At 36.6% G+C, this 22,807-nt stretch overlaps 1 protein-coding gene across 1 annotated transcript in view; it reads right to left on the minus strand.

The window, feature by feature from the left end:
- RGS12 (regulator of G protein signaling 12) overlaps positions 1-22,807 on the minus strand; it is a 150,806-nt gene that overhangs the window by 106,955 nt on the left and 21,044 nt on the right. Inside the window, exon 2 of the mRNA XM_044681770.1 lies at positions 15,199-15,315. Coding sequence (XP_044537705.1) covers positions 15,199-15,315 — 117 coding nt within the window. The remainder of the gene's footprint in view (positions 1-15,198; positions 15,316-22,807) is intronic.

Consider the following 22,807-nt stretch of genomic DNA (forward strand, 5'->3'; position numbering starts at 1 on the left):
GTTAAGGACACTCCATGAGCCAACCCCTTGTCTGGTTATACCAGAGCTGTTATTGTTGTTGAGAGAACATGAGTTCTGAGCAGAAAGAGTATATACTTGTCAGTCTGGAAAGAAGAGCTTCTGGGTACGAACCCAGAAATCACTTCTCTGTCAGGGCCAAGAAAACTCAAAGTTTGGATCCCATATGCTGATTCTGTATTGGAAAGGTAAGAAGTCAGCTCCAAACCAGACCAGGGCATATGCCTCCTGCCTGATATTGCCAGAGAGTTAAGTAGGAATAATCTTGGGTGAACTTGATGTGATCCCCAGTGACAGATCTCAGTATTTTACTGGGTTGGGATAACAACCAAACAGCCAGATTTGGCTGCCCACTGAGCATTCTCTCATTCCCTTTGGAAATGGTAGGTGGGGCTTAGAACTTGCCACCCACCATCTCCAAAGGGAATGAAAGAATGTTTAGTGGGCCACCAGGTAAAGTGGTTCTGTCTCCTTTTAACCTAGAGCCATGTAAAGTGTTTATGGTTTGAGGGCAGGAATGTCTGGGTCTCTAATAGCATATCCCCTTGTAAATCTCATGCACTATTCCTACATTTAATGTACAGAATTAGCATTGGGGCACAGAAAAACCAAGAGAACAATTCAATTCAACAAACATTTACTAAATGTCTACTTTGCATACCAGAGTCATAAAAGAAACATTCTCTACCCTCAAGGAGCTGACATTCTACTTAGGAAATAAAGCAGATTTACAAATCAACAAATACAAAATGTAATCAAAACAGCATAAAGTAATTTCAGGAGAGAAAGAGAATGCTAATAATTGGAATGCATCCAGAAAGGCCTAGTGCAAGAGGCAGCACCTTCTCAGTGCTCTGAAAGAAGTTAGGGATTCTATGAGAAAGAGAAGGAAGGCCTTCCAAACAAGAGAGAAAGTTTAAAAAAAAGTTTGCTAGTGGGTTAGTTTGATTAGAAATAAGGTCTATGCTGAATCTGCAATTTAAATTCAATAGCAGACTGTCTAGCAGATTAAAATGAGAGTGCTTACCCTTCCTTAAGGAGTGACTGGTAGGGTTTCAGATGTGATACTGGAAGAAGTTTATGGAACAGTTCCTAGGAAGCCAAGCCCAAACAGGCAGCCTACCAACTCCTCTAAGGGTATCTTAGAATAGAATAGAATTTTGGCACTAAAGAGACTCTCAAAAATAATATGGTCTAACAAGCTCATTTTACAAATGAAGAAAATGAGACCCACGAAAGTAAAATCATTTGTCCAGGAACATATAGTGGGGGTATCATAGTTATTTATTTCTGAAGACAGAATCACAGCTTTAGAGCTGAAAGAAACCATAGAAGTAATTTAGGCCAACCCCCAAGTATTAAGGCAAGGAAGCTGAGACGTAGGAGGGTTGTTATCTGTCAAAGGCCACATAAATAACAAATGGAAGAGCTGGGATTTGAATTCAGATCCTCAGACCTCAAATCTATTGTGTTACACTTCTATTAGGTGCAGACAGGAGCTGAGTTATGAAAAGTGTATGTGGTCTCATGTCACTTAATATCTACAGATCTCAGTTTCCTTATCAGTGAAACTGGGCAGGAGTGGAGGGGTGGGAAAAGATAGACTCAGTGGTTGCTGAAACCCTTACATATCTAAATCTATGATCCATGATACCATAACCAAAAGATAGCATTACATGCAATAGGGAAACATTAAAGGTTTTCCCAAATAAATGCATGAGTAAATTAAGACTGTCTCCTTCCCCACTATTATTTGGCATAGTTCTAAAAATACTAGCAATAGTAATAAGACAAGAGAAAGAAAAACTATATTTACTGATAGCATTATAATTGACTTAGAAAATACTAAGAGATCAGCAAATAAACTAATTGAGATAAAAATTTTGGTAAAGTAACAGTATACAAAAATAAAACCACGGAAAAGCAACACCATTTCTATATAGTCAGTCAGCCAACAAATATTTATTAAATACTTGCTATGTGCCAAGTAGTAGTATGCTAAGCACTACAATAAACAAAATCCAGGAGGCAATATTAAAATGAGAATTCCGTTTCAAAATAACTTCAAAATGTGTAAAATACCTAGGATTCACTCCATTAAAGCACAAATTCCTGAATAGCTACAATAACAAAATGCATCTTAAAGAAATAAAGAACTTGATAACTGGAAAGATCTTCAGTGCTTATAGTTGAACTTATGTAATAAAAACGACACTTCTTGGGGGCAGCTGGGTAGCTCAGTGGAGTGAGAGTCAGGCCTAGAGACAGGAGGTCCTAGGTTCAAACCTGGCCTCAGCCACTTCCCAGCTGTGTGACCCTGGGCAAGTCACTTGACCCCCATTGCCCACCCTTACCAATCTTCCACCTATGAGACAATACACCTAAGTACAAGGGTAAAAAAAAAATATATATATATATACATATATATAAAAGTAGATTAATGGAATATATTAGCCAAGGAAGAACAAGAAATAATTTTACTCAATAAAACAATGCTTGATAAACCCAAAATGCAAATTACATAGGAAAAAATCTCCATTTCACAAGAATAGGAAAACTGGAAAGTAGTCTGGCATAAATTAAACTTAGGACAATTTTCACACAATATATAATCTATCTTCAATATTAACACATTTTACTTTCATGACATCAAGCATGTGTTTGACTTATTATTAGTAAACTCATTTTCACTTTTGGGTTGGCAATTGTACTATATATATATATATATATATGCAATGCATAGGGGAGAAAAATATGTGTGCAAGTTTGTGGAGCAGCTGGTATCCTCCAAGGCACTTCCCTGGCCTTGTTCATCCTATGGTTGTAAAGAGCTCCCTTTGGATTCATTGAATATTTTCATTGTTTGCCTTTAAAAATCAAATTTTATGTTGCAGTTTCACCACCAAAATGTAGTGTAAGTCCTTTGGGTTCTAAGGCAAAGAAAGCATGTAATCAGTGATGTGGCTAAGTGAGAAAATAAAGATGTCAGATAGACTTCCTGCCAAAATGTCTGTAGCTGCTATTGATCATGAGTTTGGTTAATGAATCGACAATTAGTTATTCAGTACAATACCCTCACACCACCATCAGACACAGTGGAAGGTAAATTTCAGGTTAAAAAACTTTTGTTTAAGAATTGTATTTGTTGCACAGTATTTATGGTACTGCAAATTTCATGTGTTGGGAAAAATGAATATTGAATGAAACCAATGTTTTGTTTGTTGAGATATTAACACAAAAGGTTACTGAATTCTAGGGAATTACTAGTAAGAAAAAATGTTCTGCATGTCACAAACTTTATTTTGTATACTGCATTTATGTATTTATTTCCTGGTTAGTCTTTTAGAAAAAGTATGAGTTATCAGAATTAATGTTTCATTATAAAGAATTGCATGTGAAAAAGTGTATTTTCAGCCTTCTCTATCAAAAGATCATGATTTCTGGTGTTTGTGGGAATCTAGCCCCCTATTTTCCATAGGTTCAACATATCAGCATCCATGTTTTTTAGTTTTGAGCCATTTTCTAGTAATGTTCCACTCAAGAAAGCTGAGAATTGAACATACTACAATAAATTCAAAATGAATACAACATAAATATTAATGATCATCCAAAAAAATTAAAAGATAAACAGATTATAAACACCTTTCATAACTATAGCTGGTGTGAATTCTTCTCTAAACAAGAGACAAATGTGATTACAAAAAATAAAATAGATAATTTTAGTTAAATTAAATTGAAAAGCTTTTGCATAAACAAAGGAATATACCTTGTATAAAATAGGGAACATTTGCCTGGGAAGAAAATCTTGGTATGAAATATTTCTGATATCCAATATATTTCAACAATAGAAATATATAAGTCCAAAAGCAATAGACAAAAAATATTAATACTTCTCAAAAATAACTAAAAATCAATAACCATATGAAAGATTGCTCTAAATCACTAATAATAAATGAAAGATAAATCACAATAGCTTTGTGATTTCATCCCACAACAGAAATTTGGAATAGTCAATGCTGGAGGAGTAGGGGTGGGGGAGAAGGGGATGAACACTAACACATTCTTGGTAGAACTCTGGATTAGTCCAACCACTCTGCAAAACAATCTAGAACTAAATATGTATATCTTTTGACCCAGAAAATTCTACTATTACATATATATCCCAAAGAGGTCAATGACCCCTCCCCAACAAAAAAAGGCCTCATATGCACCAAAATATTTCTAGAAGCAATTTTTGTAGCAAATAACAGTAAACAAAGTAGATGATCAACAATAAGGGGAATTATCAAACAAACTGTGGAAGAAAATGTAATAGAATATTACTGTGCTTTGAGAAATTATGAATATGATAAGTAGAGAAATATGAGAAGACTTCCTTGAACTGATGCAAAATGCCATAAGCAGAACCAAAAAATAAAATATACACAAATATGTCTACAATGTAAATGGAAAGAACACCACCAAAATCATCAAAACCAAATGCTACAAAATTGTAATGACCAAGTTTAGTACCAAAAAAGAGACTAAGGCACCTTCCCCTCCCTTTTTGCAGAGGTGGGGTACTATAGGTATTGAATATAATGTCAGACCATCAATATGTTGGTTAGCTTTGCTGAACTTAACACACACTTTCTCTCTCTCTCTCTCTCTCTCTCTCTCTCTCTCTCTCTCTCTCTCTCTCTCTCTCTCTTTTTCTCTCTCTTTTTCACTCTTTCATTATAGCTAGTGTCTCAATGGGAAGGGAAGAGGTAAAGGATATACTGGGAAATGCAGATGATATAAAAATAGATATCAATAGTTTCTTTTTTAAAACATTTAAAAATTGATTAACTCTTAGTTGATGATCACCAAAATGACACCAGCTAATAATGATCAAAAAAAAGCAGAAAATCAAACTGCCAAAATAAAAAACAAACAGTAATAATATGATATAACAAAAAAAATTATAGTACCTAAATACACAGTGCTAAACAAAACTACCAATGTATTACTTTATAGAACTATATGTTTTCATCTTTCATGGCTGCTGAAAGTTTTTGCAGTGATCTTTAGAGTTAATTCTCTGTGATAGTTTCATAAGAGGGAACAATTCACAAGAGGAGAACTGTACCCACCCCCACCCTCACCTCCAGTATAGGTAGAAGCTTGTCAATCAGACCAGTCCTGAGCCACATGGTTCCAGAAGAAAGGAAAGGAAAGGAATGACTGTGAAAGAATTTAGAGATGGGAGACAAAATTTTCTCTTAGTGAGGAGGCCATAATGGTGATTATAATTATTTATTGTAGTCCAAATTTATAATCAAGGACACCACAGAAAATGAGCAAAATGATTGATGAAGCAAGACAAAAACTAAATGAGGAATGAAAAGAAACATTTGAAACCAAGTTCCAATTCAGTGAATAAGCACTTTGCCACAAAAGAAAATAACTCAAAACCCGTTGAGGAGGATGGAAGAGAGATGAAGTAGAGGAATGTTGTTCTAGATTTTATCTCGTCTAAGTGGGGAGCTGAGGGATGGCTAGTTGTCATAGGCTGACAGCCATTAGCCATGGGCCAGCAGAATCAATGAGTAGAGGTGGTGCTAGCTGCTGACCTAATGACAGTAGGCAGATTGAGACTGGCTAGAAACATTTAAGACCAAATTAAGTGGACACAGAAGGTATTCCAGTAGTGTAAGATTATTAGCAGCAACAGCCTATATGACTTTAGATATTTCATTTCAAAGTCTAGGATAACATATCATCAGAACAAACCATGTATGAAACCAATTGACAGAAATAAAGCAGAAGACAAAGATAGGTTTGGGAATGTGATACTGTGACCCAAACTACACCTGCTACATACCTGGACTATTCTTTGGGCTTGATGGTTTGAAAGACCTGTGATTTAATCAGTGTGGCACCTTCTCTATTGATACAGCTTAGTAACTGTGTCTTCTCCCCTTAAATTCTTATCCACGTTTTCCCTGAAACCTCCATAAAGGATATACACAATATTCTAGCTGCCTCAGGGTACCCCCTTGAAAATGCTCATTAAAAATATTTTATTTATAATATATTCAATCAACTTTAAAAGAAGAAATCAAAATGAAAAAATTCTGAGTGAGTTAAAGCTCTCATGAACTGAAAAAGGATCAAAGCTGTGCCTTGGGGAGAGAAGAGGCCCCAGAACCAATCAGGCTTTGTGCAAGATGTGGGAGCTAGCATCAACTGTCAATTGAGGTTCAATCCCCAGTTTCAGATCACATGTCCAGAGAATTCTGAGAAGGGGACATGAGCCTAGAGTTGACATTCTAGGTTAGGAGCACTTGAGAGCAAAGAACAAGTTCAGAAGTAATGAGCAGCAGTGTGGCTCTTAACCCAAGGGCAGACTCCCACTTCCAGACTCCAGGCTGGTCTGAAGACTGTGGTGAAATAAACATGGTAGGAATACCAGAACCAGAGTCTACAGTTCTGTCAATCAGATCCAGAAGAACTTTTAGCTGGCTAAAAGTAGCTGAATGCCAACAGTAGTCTACTGAAACTTCCAACCAGGGGCAAGAAAATTAGAAAACTGCACAAATCCAAGCACAAGTCAGGAACAAGTAGAGCTCAGACCAAGAGTAGTGATCAGGCTTTGCCCTGGATCGCACCACTTTGGGGGCACTGAAAGCCTTGAGATTCTGGAATAACACAATATTTAATGCCCCAAGAAAGCAGCAGAGGGAAACAAAAAGGACAAAAACTCAGCTTGGGCACTCCTCTACAACTATGCAGAGCCTAATACTAATGTAAAGCTCAAAGTTAGAAATCAAACTAGAAGAATAAGCAAATAAAAAAAGAATCCCACCATAAGGAGCCAGTGCAGTGACACAAACCCAGGAGAAGAAAATGTAAAACACCTACAAGCAAAGCCTCAAAGAAAAAAAATCCTTAACAAAAGTTCAACTAGAATTCATGAAAAAAATAAGGCAAGAGTTTTTTAAATAGCTAAAAATGATTTTAAAAGCCAAAAGAGAGGTCTGGAGGAAAAAACTGGGGAAAAAAATTAGAACTATGTAAGAAGAGAATTAACAACTCAGAGCAAAACTTTACCCAAAGTACAAAACTTCACCCCTTTCCCTCGCCCCCAAAAAAACTCCCTTAAAATGAGAATTGACCAATAGAAGTGAATGACTTCACGAGACAATAGGAAATGTTAAGAAAAAGTCAAAAAAATTAAAAAAGAGAAGAAAATTTAAGGTATCTTGTTGCTAAAATAAATGATCTGGAAAGCTAATTCAAAAGGGATAATTTAAGAATGACTAGATTACCTGAAAGTCATGAAAAGAAAAAAGTCTATTTTAGAAAATCATAAAAGAACTCTATCCATATCTCTTAGAACCAGAAGGCAAATAGAAATAGAAAGAATCCACCAGTCAGCTCCCGAAAGAAACCAAAAAAGAAAGGTTTTGTTCTGTTTTTCTCCAATGAGAAGTTAGAAAGAAAACAGATTTTTGTTAACTGAAGATAATAAATTAAAATATTTTAAATGAGGACTGAGTCAAAATAAATACCAATTTTCTAAAAAGTAAAATCTAAAGAACTAAAAGTATATTAGGACACATCAAAAAGAAAGCAGGTTTTTAAAAAAAGAATTAATATTTCAAGGGAGAAAATCTCATTCCTCAGTAGTAAATCAAAATGATTAATGATAGGACAATATAGAGGAATCCTTTAAGGAAGGAAGAGGAAAGAGTGAAACCAGGATTTAAAGTCAAAATTAGTCTGGATGTGACAAGAGATTTTCAGTTTCTTCCCCTGCCTTTGGGGAAGAGAATAAGGACAGAACATTGCAGTGAGTATTACAAAGGGAGGAGTGACAATTTGGTACAACCAATACAATGGGAATAATGTGGCAGAACTGCAAAGTAATCCTATAGAGACAGAGTAGGGTGAGACAAGGCTTTTGCAATAATATTGCAATAATTTGCAATAAAAATGAGAAAAAAGATTCAATACTTTAGGAGATCAGCTTCTAGATAATGTTGTGCATCTTGGTATTAAATTCTATATGGGATAGGAAGTGATTGGGACCCTAAATGAGGAAGACAAGGAGATGGTTGAATAGGGAGTTGTGGATTCTATAAGAAGCATCTCCTGACATCAAAAGAGGTAAGAGATGAGGGTGAAAAGCAACAAATAAGATTGCCAGTCCAAGACTAGACAAACAATGCATTCCACTGTACCAAATCACATTTTCAGAATTAATATTCCTCGGCATGTATTCTAGAATGCTCTACAAGGGGGAAAAGTTAGTTTTGGGGTAGAAAAAAAATAATGCTTCTTGTAAAACATTAGAAAGTAAACCACTGAAATAGGAAAAAAAAGATAAAGAAAATATTGCAGGGAGGCAGCTGGGTAGCTCAGTGGATTGAAAGCCAGACCTAGAGACAGGAGGTCCTAGGTTCAAAGCTGGCCTCAGACACTTCCCAGCTGTGTGATCCTGGGCAAGTCACTTGACCCCCAGTGCCTAGCCCTTAACACTCTTCTGCCTTGGAAACAATACACAGCAGAGATATGGCCCTAGTAGTTTAGAACCCCAAAATGGATGATTTTAACTGCCAGGCTGAGGATTTGGGGTTTTGTTGAGCATGCACTGAGGGTCAAGGATTGTTCTGTTCATTCGTACTCCTGATAGGGAGGAGAAATCTACTTAATGCTCATACGGCTGAGCCCCCCTTCTCCTCTACCACAAGACCCCTCCCTTCTAAAACTTTCAGTGATACAGAACTATGCATGTCATCTAAAATTCTATTTCAATTCTACAGTTGACCATGTAAGTTTCTATTTTTCTCTCTAGGATTCCAATATTCAAGTACATGTTCTCCCATAACCTCAATAAAAATAACCTTTTCAAGTTCTTTTCACATTCAAAATTTCTTCCCCACACATTTCAAAAAGGTCTATCAATTAATTAGTATTGTTTATTAGTAATGCCTTTCTGATTTCTGTGGTTTGCTTGGAAGTTTAAATGAGTTATCAAAATAAACTTCACAATAATTTTCTCTGAAAGTCAAGAAAAACAGGACAGAACCTCTTCTACCTAGCACTTTGGTGTAATTTTGCTTGTAGACTATGGAAATGAGATAATGATCTCTTGGTCTTCCTAGTACAATAAAAAGTTCCTTGACCAAATGCTAATTGGAGCAATAGAGAAAGTGCTAGGCATTGAGTCAGAAAGACCTGAGTTCAAGTCCATTCTCAGACACTTAATGTTGTATGACCTTAGGCAAATCACTTAGCTCTGTCTGCCTGAGTCTCCTTAACTGTAAAATGAAGATAATAACAGAACTTAGGGATGTTTTGAGACTAGAATAAAATAATAGTTGTAAAGTGCTTAGCATAGTGCCTGAAACACAGTAAGTGCAATATAAATGCTAGTTAATTTTAAATAACACTTTCCACATACTTTTCCATTAATCATAATAGTCATGCTTAGTATCAGGTACAAGATACTAACATTTATTTTATTTTATATTTAGGAAAACTGAGAAGAGACTAAAGATTAAAAGTTCTCCTTTCACATAGCCTCTAACTCCAGCTTTCTCAACAAGAAGTACATTGACAATAAAACCAAGTTGGAACAAAATGGATTTCTGAAATACCAAAAAGTCCAAACGTAGATTCAGGTCAAGAAACTGAGCTTATGAAATGGTTTGGGGTAAAATTGTTCAGAAAGTACAGTAAGTGGTACTTGAAATAGAGCTACTCAGACACTAGCAAAAACAACATGCCTCCAATCAAATGAGCCCTAACATAACCTTGTAATTTGAGGCCTGCCAAAGAATAACAAAGAGAAATGCAGTCAGACAATAATTTCGACAAGGTTCTCTCAGAGACGGCCTGCCCAAATGAATTACTGACAAATAGAACAAAAAGCTATTTGTGGCTCCACAAGACTCCAGGCTCAAAGCAAATGACAAAGAAATGTTTCACATCAAATATGGGAAGTATGAATATGCCAAAAATATGATTGGGTTGTAGGTGTACAGTATTAATATTTCATGTTACAGATGTAGAAATAAAGATAAAGAAAAGTTAAATCATTTGCTCAAATCTTTAGAATAAGATTAGTAAGATTAGATCATCCCCTATCACCTCCATAAGCCTTTTATTATACACCCATGTACCAGTTGATGGTCCAACAACTCAGATAACCTTTAACAAACAGGTTTGGTCTGGTTTCACATTTTGACTAGAAGTCATTAGGAAGCTATTAAACATTTTTAAAATAACATGTATATATCATTCTACCCTAATTCATGGTACAAACATCATATATTTCATATACCCTAAAACTATCATAATACATTGAGAAACATGCTATTCTTAGAAAAGACAAAGTAGGGAGTGTACTCCCTCTTTTTATAAACAATCTTTTTTTTATTATTTTTTTACAAACCACCTACTCCCTTTATGGTAAGACCTTCCCAAACTTGGCATGAATCACTCTCTCAAAAGTCAGTGAGCAGTATGCTCAAGCCCTAGTGTGTCTATGGGAAACAATGATGGAAAAGAGTGAAGAGAATTTATTTTGGGGACCTGGAGGACCTAGTAAAGGTAGGCTACGTTTGAGGAGGACAACTAGACTTCTGTGGTAATTAAAATTAAGAGGAAATTCTTTGTTACATAGCTCTCAGAAAGATATAGAGGGGGAAATTTAGGCAATGTAAAAACAAAAAAAAAAACAATAAATATTTTTCAAAAAGAAAGTTAAAAGAAAAAAGAAGAAAAGGAAGTTACAAAGAAGGGAAGAAAAAGAGAAAAGTTTCCTTAATTACACTATCAAATATATATATATACATATGTATACCTGTAAAATCTGCTATATGTTTTATTTTTAAGAATTTGGAAACATTGTATATTGTAGCCAAAGGCCTTTCAATTATAATAATATTGGAAATGTTGCAGAGGAGATTTATTTCAGGTACATGTTGAGCCAGACATTGCCTGACAGCCCCTCTAATTCTGAGATACAGTAAGTTCATTCTTAGGACAGTCCCCAAATCCCAGCCGTCCTTTCTTGTCCTAAAAGAGTTAACAGTCACCTTGCCTGAGTACAAAACTTATAAAGAAACCATACTCACCATCGTTTATTCACTCAAATGCCCTCCAGTCTTCCCTGTTCTCCATGGTTCCAAATAGCTATTTGACAGCAGTGACAATAAACCATGGACTATAGCACACTAGCCTCTTTCAGCCCCTGAGCCCTACCCCTTTTTTCTCTCCCAATGTCCTTCTTAAGATCTGCCGCCTATTTTCATGCCAAGAGGAAGAACTGCTGGGTGTGTTTTTCCCCTATTCAAAAGTAAGTTGTAATTGTATACTTTCATCTCATTTTATCTTTCCTCCTAATCTGTATATCTAAATAAACAGTAATGTAAGGACAGGGGGTAGATTACAGAATTAAAAAATAGGAGTCATTGCTCCAAGGAGGTAAAGCTAGAAGCCATGCAATTAGTGTTGAAAAGATTTCTGTTTTTTTGTTTGTCATTTTGTCCCTGTGCAAAAATTTGAACAAAAATCTGGAATTTCATCTTTGCAATGACAATAAATGAAAAGGTATTTGCATAGCATTTTTTAATATTCTACCAAGTATATTTGTACATAAATGCAAAATCTATTGAAACTTGATCTATCAAAGTTCACAATAAAAACAACACAAAAGCATTAAATTTCAATTTCATCACAAAATTCTTATAGTCTAGTAAAACAAAGAAGTTTAAGACATAGGAATTTGCAATCTTGGCATGCCCAAGAATTTTAAAGTATGCTAAATGTTCCAACTAAAAACATAATGGGTACCCAGAAAAGCACACTAGACTAAAATCCAGAAGTCACAGATTTACTCTTCACTCAATCTATTTCTTGTCCAATTGTTCAGTTATGTCCAATTCTTCATGATCCCATGAATCATAGCATGCCAATACTGTCCATGGGGTTTTCTAGGCAAAGATATTGGAGCAGTTTGCCATTTCCTTCTTCAGTGGATTAAGGCAAAAAGAGGTTAAATGACTTGCCCAGAGTCATACATATAGTAAGTGTCTGAGGCTATATTTGAACTCAGGCCTTCCTGACTCCAGACCTAGTGTTCTATCCATCTAGCTGCATAGCTGGGATACCTAGCTGCCTCCTATTCCACCTACAGCCTTTAGCAAATCAGTTCTCCTTGCTGGACATCAGTTTCAGTTTCATCCTCTATCATATTCCATTTGAGACAATAAATATTTATTAAGTATTTACTAAGTGGCAAGGCCTAAAAGAAACCAGCCCCTACTAGGGGGATATAGCATACACACAAATAACGACCTAAAAGTGTAAGGTGAGGGGAGAGAGACTGATAAGAGAATATTAATTAAATGTAGAAATAATACTTTTTCAAATAAAATATTTACTATTAGGATCTAGAGCTAGAATGTATCTTAGAGTTCATCTAGTCCAGTCCCCTCAGCTTATAGAAGTGGAAACCAAGAGGGATTAAGTTAAGTGACTTGCCCAAGGATATACAGGCTGTAAATGACAGAGCCAGGGATTCAAACTCAGTCCTCTTACTCCAAGTTCAGCATGGTATCTATTGTACCATGCTACTTACTGTGATGATATTAGCTTTGGTCTTATGTCTGAAAACAAATTTGGCTCAGTTGGATAACACAAAAGTTGTCTAAAATTGCTTTTTAAAAAAAAATTATCCCAATTTGTTATTAGTAACACTCTAAGAAGTCCTCTAAAAAGAAATGATTACTGGGATGGAAATGGTAGTAACCTTGAGAGAAGTAAGCATTCTGTCTTCAAGATTATAACAAAGAAGTAGCCTGAAATGCACTTTACCTAAATTTTAGGAGACCCGACTTCAAAGGGTGCAGAGGAAGGAAAGGTAGATATCATGAACTAAAATTTTATAGATGAAGTCAGATCATGAGACATAGAAAGCTCTCAATAAAATTCTGAATACAAAGAAAAATACTGACGAAGCAAGAAAAAGATGGAATTGGATAAGGAAGATCCATAAGGAGCTCTTATCAATAATATTAAATTTTTAAATAGCCACACGCAGAAGACTGAAGCAAGGCTGGGTAACAGAGGATGAATACAAACGTGCAGCAAGGTCTCTTAAAAGCAGTGTCAAAGCTATATTTATCTGTTAACAGGACAGATTCTATGGGGCAGGGATTCTTTTAGAGAGGAATAGGTGGTTAGTGATAATAATGCAAAAGTAAGAAAAGGAAAAAGAGCCATTGAAAAATTGTTTTAAAATAAGGAAGTTCAGAAGCAGATACTGACAATCAATTTTGCTACTATTGTGTTTATTATAGTTGCTTAATTCTATGTAATAGAAGTTCACAGTTTCCTATGCAATATTTTTTCTCTATTTTTTGTATGATGAAGTGCACATGCTTGTTGATATTTGTTAACTTTGTAATAAGATAATTTTAAAAACAAAAGAATATCTGGAAGGTCAATGTTCAGAAGAAACTAAGAATGCTAAAAGAAAAATAAAAGGTAGTACTCTCGAGTGAAAAGAGAAGGTTTAAAGAAGAAAGAAAATTACTGACACCTGAATGGATGAGATTCTTTTTAAACCCGTACCTTCCATCTTGGAATCAATACTGTGTAGTTTCTAAGGCAGTAGAGTGGTAAGGGCTAGGTGATGGGGGTTAAGTGACTTGCCCAGGGTCACACAGCTAGGAAGTGTCTGAGGCCATATCTGAACCCAGGACCTCCCATCTCTGAGCCTGGCTCTCAATCCACTGAGCCACCTAGCTGCTCCCTGGATAAGATTTTAATGGCAAACAGAGAAGTAACAGAGAGAAGGCAGAGTTGTTGAATTCCTATATTGCCTCTGTTTTCTAAACCAAGGATAATGATCTTTGGGATAGAAAGTATAGAACAAATGTGGCTAAAAGGGAGTTGATACCTAATATAAGTAAACTTCTAAAGAACTTTATCATTTTTAGGGCAATTAGAAGTAGTATACATGGACAGAAGGAATGAATATGAATTGACTATTACAACGGGATTACATCCAAAAAAATAAAAGAGGTAAGAAAAAGGCATGCACTGGAAGAAGGAGGAAGTAAAAGGTAAGATGGGACAAATTATCTCACATTTAAAAAGGAGCAAAAGACCTTTTACAGTGAAGGCAGAAATGGGGGAGGGATGGCAGACAACAGTAGAACCTTACTTTCCTCAGAATTGGCTCAAAGCAGGAATTTACATCCACACTCAGTTCGGTATAGAATTCTATCTAACTCTATAGGGAAGTAGAAAGAAAAAGAGGTAAAGGAAGGGGGAGACTGATAGAAGGGAGGGCAGATTGGGGGAGTTAGTGGTCATATGCAAAAACCCAAATACCCTCAGACTGTATTAAGAGAAGGGCTAGGGAAGTAATAGTCTCACCATACTCTTATAATAGGCAGAACACAAAGTACTATGTGAGATAAGCGAAAAAGTATACAGAAAAGAGTAACCAGGATTGATTGAAGGAAACAGAGATGTTTGGTCCAGAAAGTAAGACTATGACAGTTTTCTTAATGTATGTGAAGTATCATCAAGTGGAAGATTGGTCCCTGGTCCCAGAGGGCAGAGCAAGGATAAATGAGTGGAAATCTGTTCCGCAATCTCACAAGGCTGCTGGTCTTTACCTTCCAAGAGAATAAAAAACAGATAATACATAATGTGTGATTATTTGAGTTTATGCTCATCTCTAGAAGTCCTGTTTCAAAGGAAAAATATTTTAACAATTTAACGTACCCCATGGGATCCTCTGTCCTGAAGTCTTCAAACAAAAGTTGGACAACCATCTATCAATCAGGTATGTCATAGAGAAAACTGAGTCGGGTGAAGTTACCAACTCTGATAAAATTGGACTATTTTATGATTCTTATTTAATAGTTAATTTAAAATTTATGCCTAAATTTCCACCTCCTAACAGAGGAGTTCAGGTGCCAACTGGGACATGATATATTTTTTGAACAAAGACAACGCAGGAAATTGTTTTGGCTGCCTATATATATTTATTACATGTTTTTCTTTCTTTTTTTGATGAGGCTATTGAGGGGGAAGGGAGAGACAGTGGATTTTCATAAAATTTTAGAACATAAATGAAATGAAATTATACGTGTATATATTTGTATGTATATATGCCAAAGGTTAAATTACCTCAAGGTCATCAAGTGAACGAGTAATACTAAATCTCTTCGATCTTCCAAATGATCTTCGAGTAGAGGTACGCTGTGGAGTATGGGCCAAACCAATTCCATGTCCAAACTTTAAACTCTAAAAGAAGAAAAAAAATTTTTCAGTTATTCCCTAGGGATTTCAAATTTCTATATAGTCATCAGTATGACTCAAAAAGAACATGAGGAAAACAACAAGGTGACTAAATAGCTCTTCTGTGAAGGAGTAAGAGTAAAACCCTGACCAAAATTACTGGAGAGAAGAAGGTGCCAAGGGTCTGCAATGCCTGTCGGGGGAGGGAGTACCCACAATGCTAAAGTCACCCAAGTATCAGGCTGGGGCTATATCACCTGGAGTACAATGGTTCTCCTTTAAAAGCTAGTTTTCAGGAGCTTTATAAATGTCACAGAAATTTAAGGAAATCATCTTAAAAACTAAACCAAAATCTGAATTTCAAACCATCTTGGATGCATACAAATGGACACTAGTTCCAATATTTCTTCTTTACTCCTCTCTTCTAAAGGGAAAACAAAGCACACAAATTTCCACTTATCTTCAAAAGCAGCTTTCTTACCTATTATCAAAAACAGTTATAGCTTTCTCAAATCTTTCCCAAATGTCACAACCCAAACTTCTCTTTACTCACACTGCCCTCATTTGACATAGGTCACTTTATTTGTCCTTACTTAATTCCCAATAGGAGTTACTTACTGTGTGTTCAAGCTGCTGTCTTTAACCAATAACTAAGTAATAATCTTAAAGAATACTTTCCATAATGTCTGACAGCTGAGATCCTAAATTCTTTCTCAGGTTCATAAGAAAAGAGCTGTTTGACATATCTTCCTGGCTATAAGTGTCTTCCTTGCCCCAAATTGTTTTGTATTTAATGTATACATATTTGGTATATTATTATTATTCATGTCCATGTTGTCTCATAATAAAATGACCTTATAATAGAAATTGCTTCATCTTTTCCTTTATATTCCCAGGAATTAAGAGGTGCTTAATGAATGCTTATCAACTGAGTGAGTTATTAAAGGAAAATAAGTCTGGAAAGATAGTTTGAAGCCAGATAGTGAAGGACTTTAGAAGTCAAGTAAAGGAATTTCTGTTTTATCCAATAGGCAACAGGGAACCATTGGAGCTTTTAGAACTGAAAAGTGGTATGGTAAGATTTGTGTGTTAGGAATATTCATTTTGATGGCTGTGGGAAAGATGGATTGGTTAGGTAAGAGAATAGAGACCAACAGACCAATTAGGATAGTATTGTTATAGTTTAGTTAAAATTTATTGAGAATCTGAATTATGCTTATGGTTTTGTGAGTAGGTGTAAGTGGGATCAACAAGAATAGGCAATTGATTGGCAGCTGATTAGGTGATGAAAGGAGAGTCAAGGATAACTCCTAGGATTTGAACCTGATTGACTAGAAGGATGGTGGTGACCTTATTAGAAATAGGGAAATTTAGAAGAAAGATAGGTTTAAGGAGAAAGATGAAGAGTTCTGTTTTGAACATAATGAATTTGAAATCTCTACAGGCTATCCAGGTAAGCATGTCCAACAGACAGTTAATGATGTGGAGCTAGAATTCAGGAGAGAGATAAAAGCTGGATATGTCTGGAAGTCATCTGCATAGAGGAAAAGTCACTGAATAAGCTTATAAACTAATAAGATTACCAAAAGAATATATAGGAGCTTAGGGTCTAAATTGCTCCAAAGCTTCTAATCAGAATATAGGTATAATGATGCCTCAGCTAATAATGACTTCTTTCCTTTTTCTTTTTTTTTAAACCCTTACCTTCCATCTTGGAATCAATATTGTGTATCAATTCCAAGGAAGAAGAGTAGTAATGGCTAGGCAATGAGGCTTAAGTGACCTACCCAAGGTCACACAGCTAGTAAGTGTCTGAGGTCATATTTGAACCCAGGACCTCCTGTCTCTGGTTCTGACTCTTGATTCACTGAGACACCTAGCTGCCCCGAATCATGACTTCTTAATAGAATCTACTCAAGTGTTTGATTGCAGCAGAGAAACATATGGTTCTAATAGGGAAAGTAGGCCTCTAAAGATCATGTCTCAGGTAAAACCTAAATGTTCTTTTTAATTGGCATTCACAATGCTATAAGCAAGCTCTCTCAAAAAACATTTTTGGGCATTCATTTGTTCACTTATTTGCATACCTACCATGGGCAAGGCACTGTACTAAAAACAATAAGAGAGTCTCTGCCCACAACAGAGAAGAGTAGGGAAGATAAGATGAGTTTTCAACAAAGTAGAATGTGACAATGCACAAGTATAAAATGCTATGAAAGTTTTCTGGGTGCAATAAGGGAGGGGAAAAAACAGAGCCAGTTTTATGGAAATGATAGCTTAGCCCAGGACCACAAAAATAAAATGGGATAAAATTGGAATTGGACAGCTAATGCAAGACTGTGGAAATTGCAAATGAAAAGAACAATATAAGCAAAGACACAGAAAGAGGAAAGAATGCTTAGAGGATGATGAGTAGTTTAGGCTGAGAGAAGTATAAGGTTATAAAGGGGAGTTGTAAGAGGAAAGGTTGAATAGGTATACTGAGATCAAATGGTGAAACACTTTCAATATAAAGTAAAGAAATTTAGGTTACTTGTTCTTTCTTTTCTTCAAATTACTTCATATTCCTTTGTCTATGAATTATCAAGTCCTTTTCCTCTTTCTTTGATCTCTTTGGAGTATAGGCCTGAGAGACTTCCAGGTTAAGATGGCAGCAGAGTAGAAGCAGCTGCTTATCCTCTCCTAAGCCATACATATAGGACTCCTCAAGATGACATAAAAACAAATCCAGATGAGCAAAGGGACCCCACAACAGGGAGCAGCACTGAAGGTACGTGGGATCAGGGCATTTCCATGCTATAAGGAGGTGAAATAGTTCTCACTAAAACACAAGCTGAGCAACACCCTCCCCCCACACACCACCTACAGTGCCAAAGCCAGCACACAAGAGTTAGAGCAAGTTTGGGGCATTCATTAAGTTCTTGACAGCTACTTGGGATCGCCATGGCCTGCTCCTGAGAGCAGCAAGACTTAAAACCCCAAGAGGCTAAAGAACCGGACTTTGAACACAGACCTTGAGCACAGGCACGAACCTTGGGTGGTGATCCAGTGCAGATGGGTGCATGACTGTGGAACATGACTGTGGAAGAAGCACCCTGAGACTGTTAAAGGAGCTTTGGGCAGAGGAGCAAGCAAGAGGACCACCAGAGGCTTGACCCTGAGAACAACTAGACTTGAGACCTCAGGAGCCTAAAGAGTGCAGACAGACCCTGGGCGTGAGGATAAAGCTGAGAGGGCACACAGCACTGTGACTCAGACGAAAGTTACTCCATGCTTGATAGGATAGGCAGAGAACCTGTCTGCCTCACCCAGACTTCTAATTGAGAAAGAAATAATAATAATGGCAAACCAGGCACAAGAACCTCAAAAGAGAAAGACCAAAAAGAAACATTTAACACTCAACAACTTTTACACAGAAAAAATCCAGACAACAGAGCAAACAGCAGAGGAGAACAAACAAGTAATCACATCCAAACCTTCCCCAAAAATGAAAATTGGTCACAAGCTCTTGAAGAGTTCAAAACTGAGATCATAAGAAAGATGGAAGAGATTTGGCAAGAGAAGTGGGAAATAGCTCAAAAGGAAATTAACAGGTTAAAAGACAGAAACTCCCAATTGGAGAAATATGCCCAAAAATCAAATGAAATGATAAGCAAATTGGAGGAAACCATGAAAAACAAAATAGACCAAATCGAAAAGGAAAATCAAAAAATTATAACAGAAAACCAGTCGCTAAAGACCAGAATTGGGCAAGTAGAAGCCAATGATCTCTCAAAACAGCAAGAACAAATAAAGCAAAGTCAAAAGACTGATAAAATAGAATGAAAAATGAAATATCTCACTGAGAAATTGACAGATCAAGAAAACAGGTCTAGAAGAGAGAATTTGAGAATCATTGGTCTTCCTGAAAAAGCAGAAATTAATAGAAATTTGGACTCCATACTACAAGAAATTATCCAACAAAACTCCCCTGAAGTTCTTCAACAAGAGGGCAATATAGACATTGAAAGGATCCATAGATCACACTCTACATTAAACCCTGAAAAAACAACCCCCAGGAATATAATAGACAAATTCAAGAGCTTCCAAGTAAAAGAAAAAAATTTACAAGAAGCCAGAAAGAGACAATTCAGATATCAAAGAGCACCAATTAGGATCACACAGGATGTGGCAGCCTCCACACTAAAAGACCGCAAGGCTTAGAACATGATATTCAAAAATGCAAGAGAACTGGTTCTACAACCAAGGATCACCTACCCATCAAAACTGACTATATACTTCGAGGAGAAAGTATGGGCATTCAACAAGATAGATTTCCAAATATTTGCACAGAAAAGACCAGGACTAAATGGAAAGTTTGATATCCAACCACAAAAACCAAAAGAAACATGAAAAGGTAAATAAGAAACAGAAAGGAAAGAAAGAAAACTCTTTATTTTTAAATTTGCCTCTTTAAAGGCTTCAATAAGATCAAATTCTTTGTATTCCTATATGGAGAAATGTTATGTGTAATTTTCAAAAACTGCATTCACTATTATAGTAATTAGAAGAATTATTCATAAGGAGAGGTTGGAGTACTAAATGGTCTAAGATGATGGAGGGTAGAGGGTGGAAGGGGAGTGAATAGTAGATGGCACCAAGAAAAACTTGAATGAATAAGAAAAATAGGATATTCTATACCACACAAAGAGGGCATGGGAAGGGGAGGGGATGAATACTATTATAAGAAAGAAAGGAAGAGAGCATTAAGAGGTAATATTTAAACCTTACTCTCAGTGGAATTAACCCTGAGAGGAAAGAGTAGCTATGTCCATTGGGATATAGAATTCTATCTAATAGGGAGGGGGGGCAGCTGGGTAGCTCAGTGGATTGAGAGCCAGGCCTAGAGACAGGAGGTCCTAGGTTCAAATCCGGCCTCAGACACTTCCCAGCTGTGTTACCCTGGGCAAGTCACTTGACCCCCATTGCCCACCCTTACCACTCTTCCACCTAGAAGCCAAATCACAGAAGTTAAGGGTTTAAAAAAAAAGAGGAAAAAAAGAATTCTATCTAACCCTACTGAAAAAGTCAGAAAGGATAAACCAAGGGAAGCAGGGGAGTGGGAAGGTCAAAAAATGGAGTATAAGCCTGAGACTTGGTTCCAAATTGCTTTAAAGAATAGCTGCGGGGGCAGCTGGGTAGCTCAGTGGAGTGAGAGTCAGGCCTAGAGACAGGAGGTCCTAGGTTCAAACCCGGCCTCAGCCACTTCCCAGCTGTGTGACCCTGGGCAAGTCATTTGACCCCCATTGCCCACCCTTACCACTCTTCCACCTATGAGACAATACACCGAAGTACAAGGGTTTAAAAAAAATAATCCATTAAAAAAAAAAAAGAATAGCTGCATCAATTCTTGGCTCCACCAACAGAGCATTATCGTGCTTACTTACGCACAGCACCTCCAGCACTTGTCATTTTCAGGAGTTTGGCTGTGTTGAAGAATCACATATTACACTGAGGGGAGGAAAATATAAGAATACTGGGAATGAAGAATGGACTCATGGGGTGCTAGAGGCAATAATAGGTAATTATCAGAGTTTATTGAGGGGGAGAGGAAGATACCATGGATAGACACGAACATAGAAAAATCACTTTGGCACCTGAGTGGAAAACAGATTAGAAATGAGGGATATGAGACAGCATAGCCAATTAGAAGGCTATTGCAATAGTCCAGGTTTAAGGTGATGAGGGCCTGCACCAGGCTAGCAGCTGCTTCAGTGGAAAGGAGCTGATATGAAGATTTGTCAACAGATTGTATATGAGAAATGAATGCTAAGGAGAATATCAATGTTGAGACTCGGGTGAATGGTAGAATGGTGATGCCACTGAGAATAACAGTGAAGTTGGCAAGAGGGGAAGGTTTGAGGAGAAAGATAATGGGCTCTGTATTGGACATGATGGGTTTAAGATGTCTATTATTTCAAAATGTGCAAGATGGATTGGTGTGGAGTTCAGGAGAGAGGTTAGAGCTGGATAAGTAGACTGAAGGATCAGATGTCAGATGCACAGAAATTATATCTGAACACATTTGAACCCATGGGAGATGAGGGGATCACTAAGTGAGCTAGTATTGAAGGAAAAGAGAAGGGAGCCCAAAACAGACCTTTGGAGAACCAACCTTTGGTTAGCAGATGCAACCTGGATGAAGATCCAGCAACATGAGAAGAAATAAGCAAAGAGGTATGAGAAAAATCAGGAGTAAGAAAAAAATTTAGAGAGAAAAGAGTATACATAAGAAAGGGGGAAAATTGATAGTGTTCAATTTTGCAGAGGGGAAGAATGAGGACTGAAAAAAGTCATTCAATTTGATAATTAAGAAATAACTAGTAATGAGGGAAAACAGTTTCAGTTGAATGTTGAAGCTGGAAGACAGACTGCAGAGGGTTTAGAATTGAATGAGAAGAAAAGTTGAAGTATCCAGCATATGGATTTCTAATGGAGTTTGGCCATGAAGGGGAGGAGAGAGAGAAAATGAGAGCTAGAGAAGATAGTCAGATCAAGAGAAGGCTAAGGATAGAGAAAACATGGACATGTTTGCAAGTAGTAGAGAAGCAGCTGGTAGACAGAGATTGAAGACTAGTGAGAATAAGGATAAGAGAGGGGGCAATCTAGACAATCTGCTGTCTTCTATGTCTGACCAAGCTCCAAATACTCCATAGTGCCTGCTTTGGCCACCCTTAAATTGTTCTCATCCAACCATTCCATCATGGGAAGACTTCACATACTTGGGATAGTATTTCTTTCTTGACCATTTTATAGAAAGGAATACATCAGGGACAGGTTACCTCTTCTAACTTTGTCTTTTTTTTTTTCTGTTTCACCTATCTAGACCACAGCAGAACCTTACTGTCTTTATTCAATCTTATATTCTTCGATCAATGAATAATACTTGCTCTTACAAACATCCAAAGCTCCTAATCTCATTACCAATCTCTCCCATCTATATACAAGGTATAGAGAGTCATGGGCAAGGGTAATTTACATGAACAAAGTGGAAGAAAGGCAATAACAGCAAGTAAAAAATAATGGAAGCAGATTGACTGGGGAAATTCAATGTGATGTCAAGTGAGAGATACCAGATAGCCTTTGACAGTCACAACCAGTAATTCTTTTCTTTGAATCATGAAAGCATCCACAGCATCAGATTCCTGCTGACTTCTTAAGTTTGATACAGTTTTAAGTTAATGCATTCATATGTGTGCTACTTGTCTATACCAAAAAACTATTCAGTAGCTGACTTTTTTATTAGTTTCATTGTATGTATGTAATTCATTCATTAATTTATTCTAATTAGTTTATAGGAAAAAAAACATTCAGCCTTTGAGGCTCCCACATGAAAAGGGACTCCTAGGAATGTCCCTGAAGAAAAAAGGGAGAAAATTGATTTAAATGACCTCACACAGTCCCTTTCAACTCTCAGATCCAATGATCCATTAATTAAGATACAAAAAAGTATTAAGAA

This window comes from Gracilinanus agilis, chromosome 6, assembly GCF_016433145.1.
Source record: "Gracilinanus agilis isolate LMUSP501 chromosome 6, AgileGrace, whole genome shotgun sequence".
NCBI lineage: Eukaryota > Metazoa > Chordata > Mammalia > Didelphimorphia > Didelphidae > Gracilinanus > Gracilinanus agilis.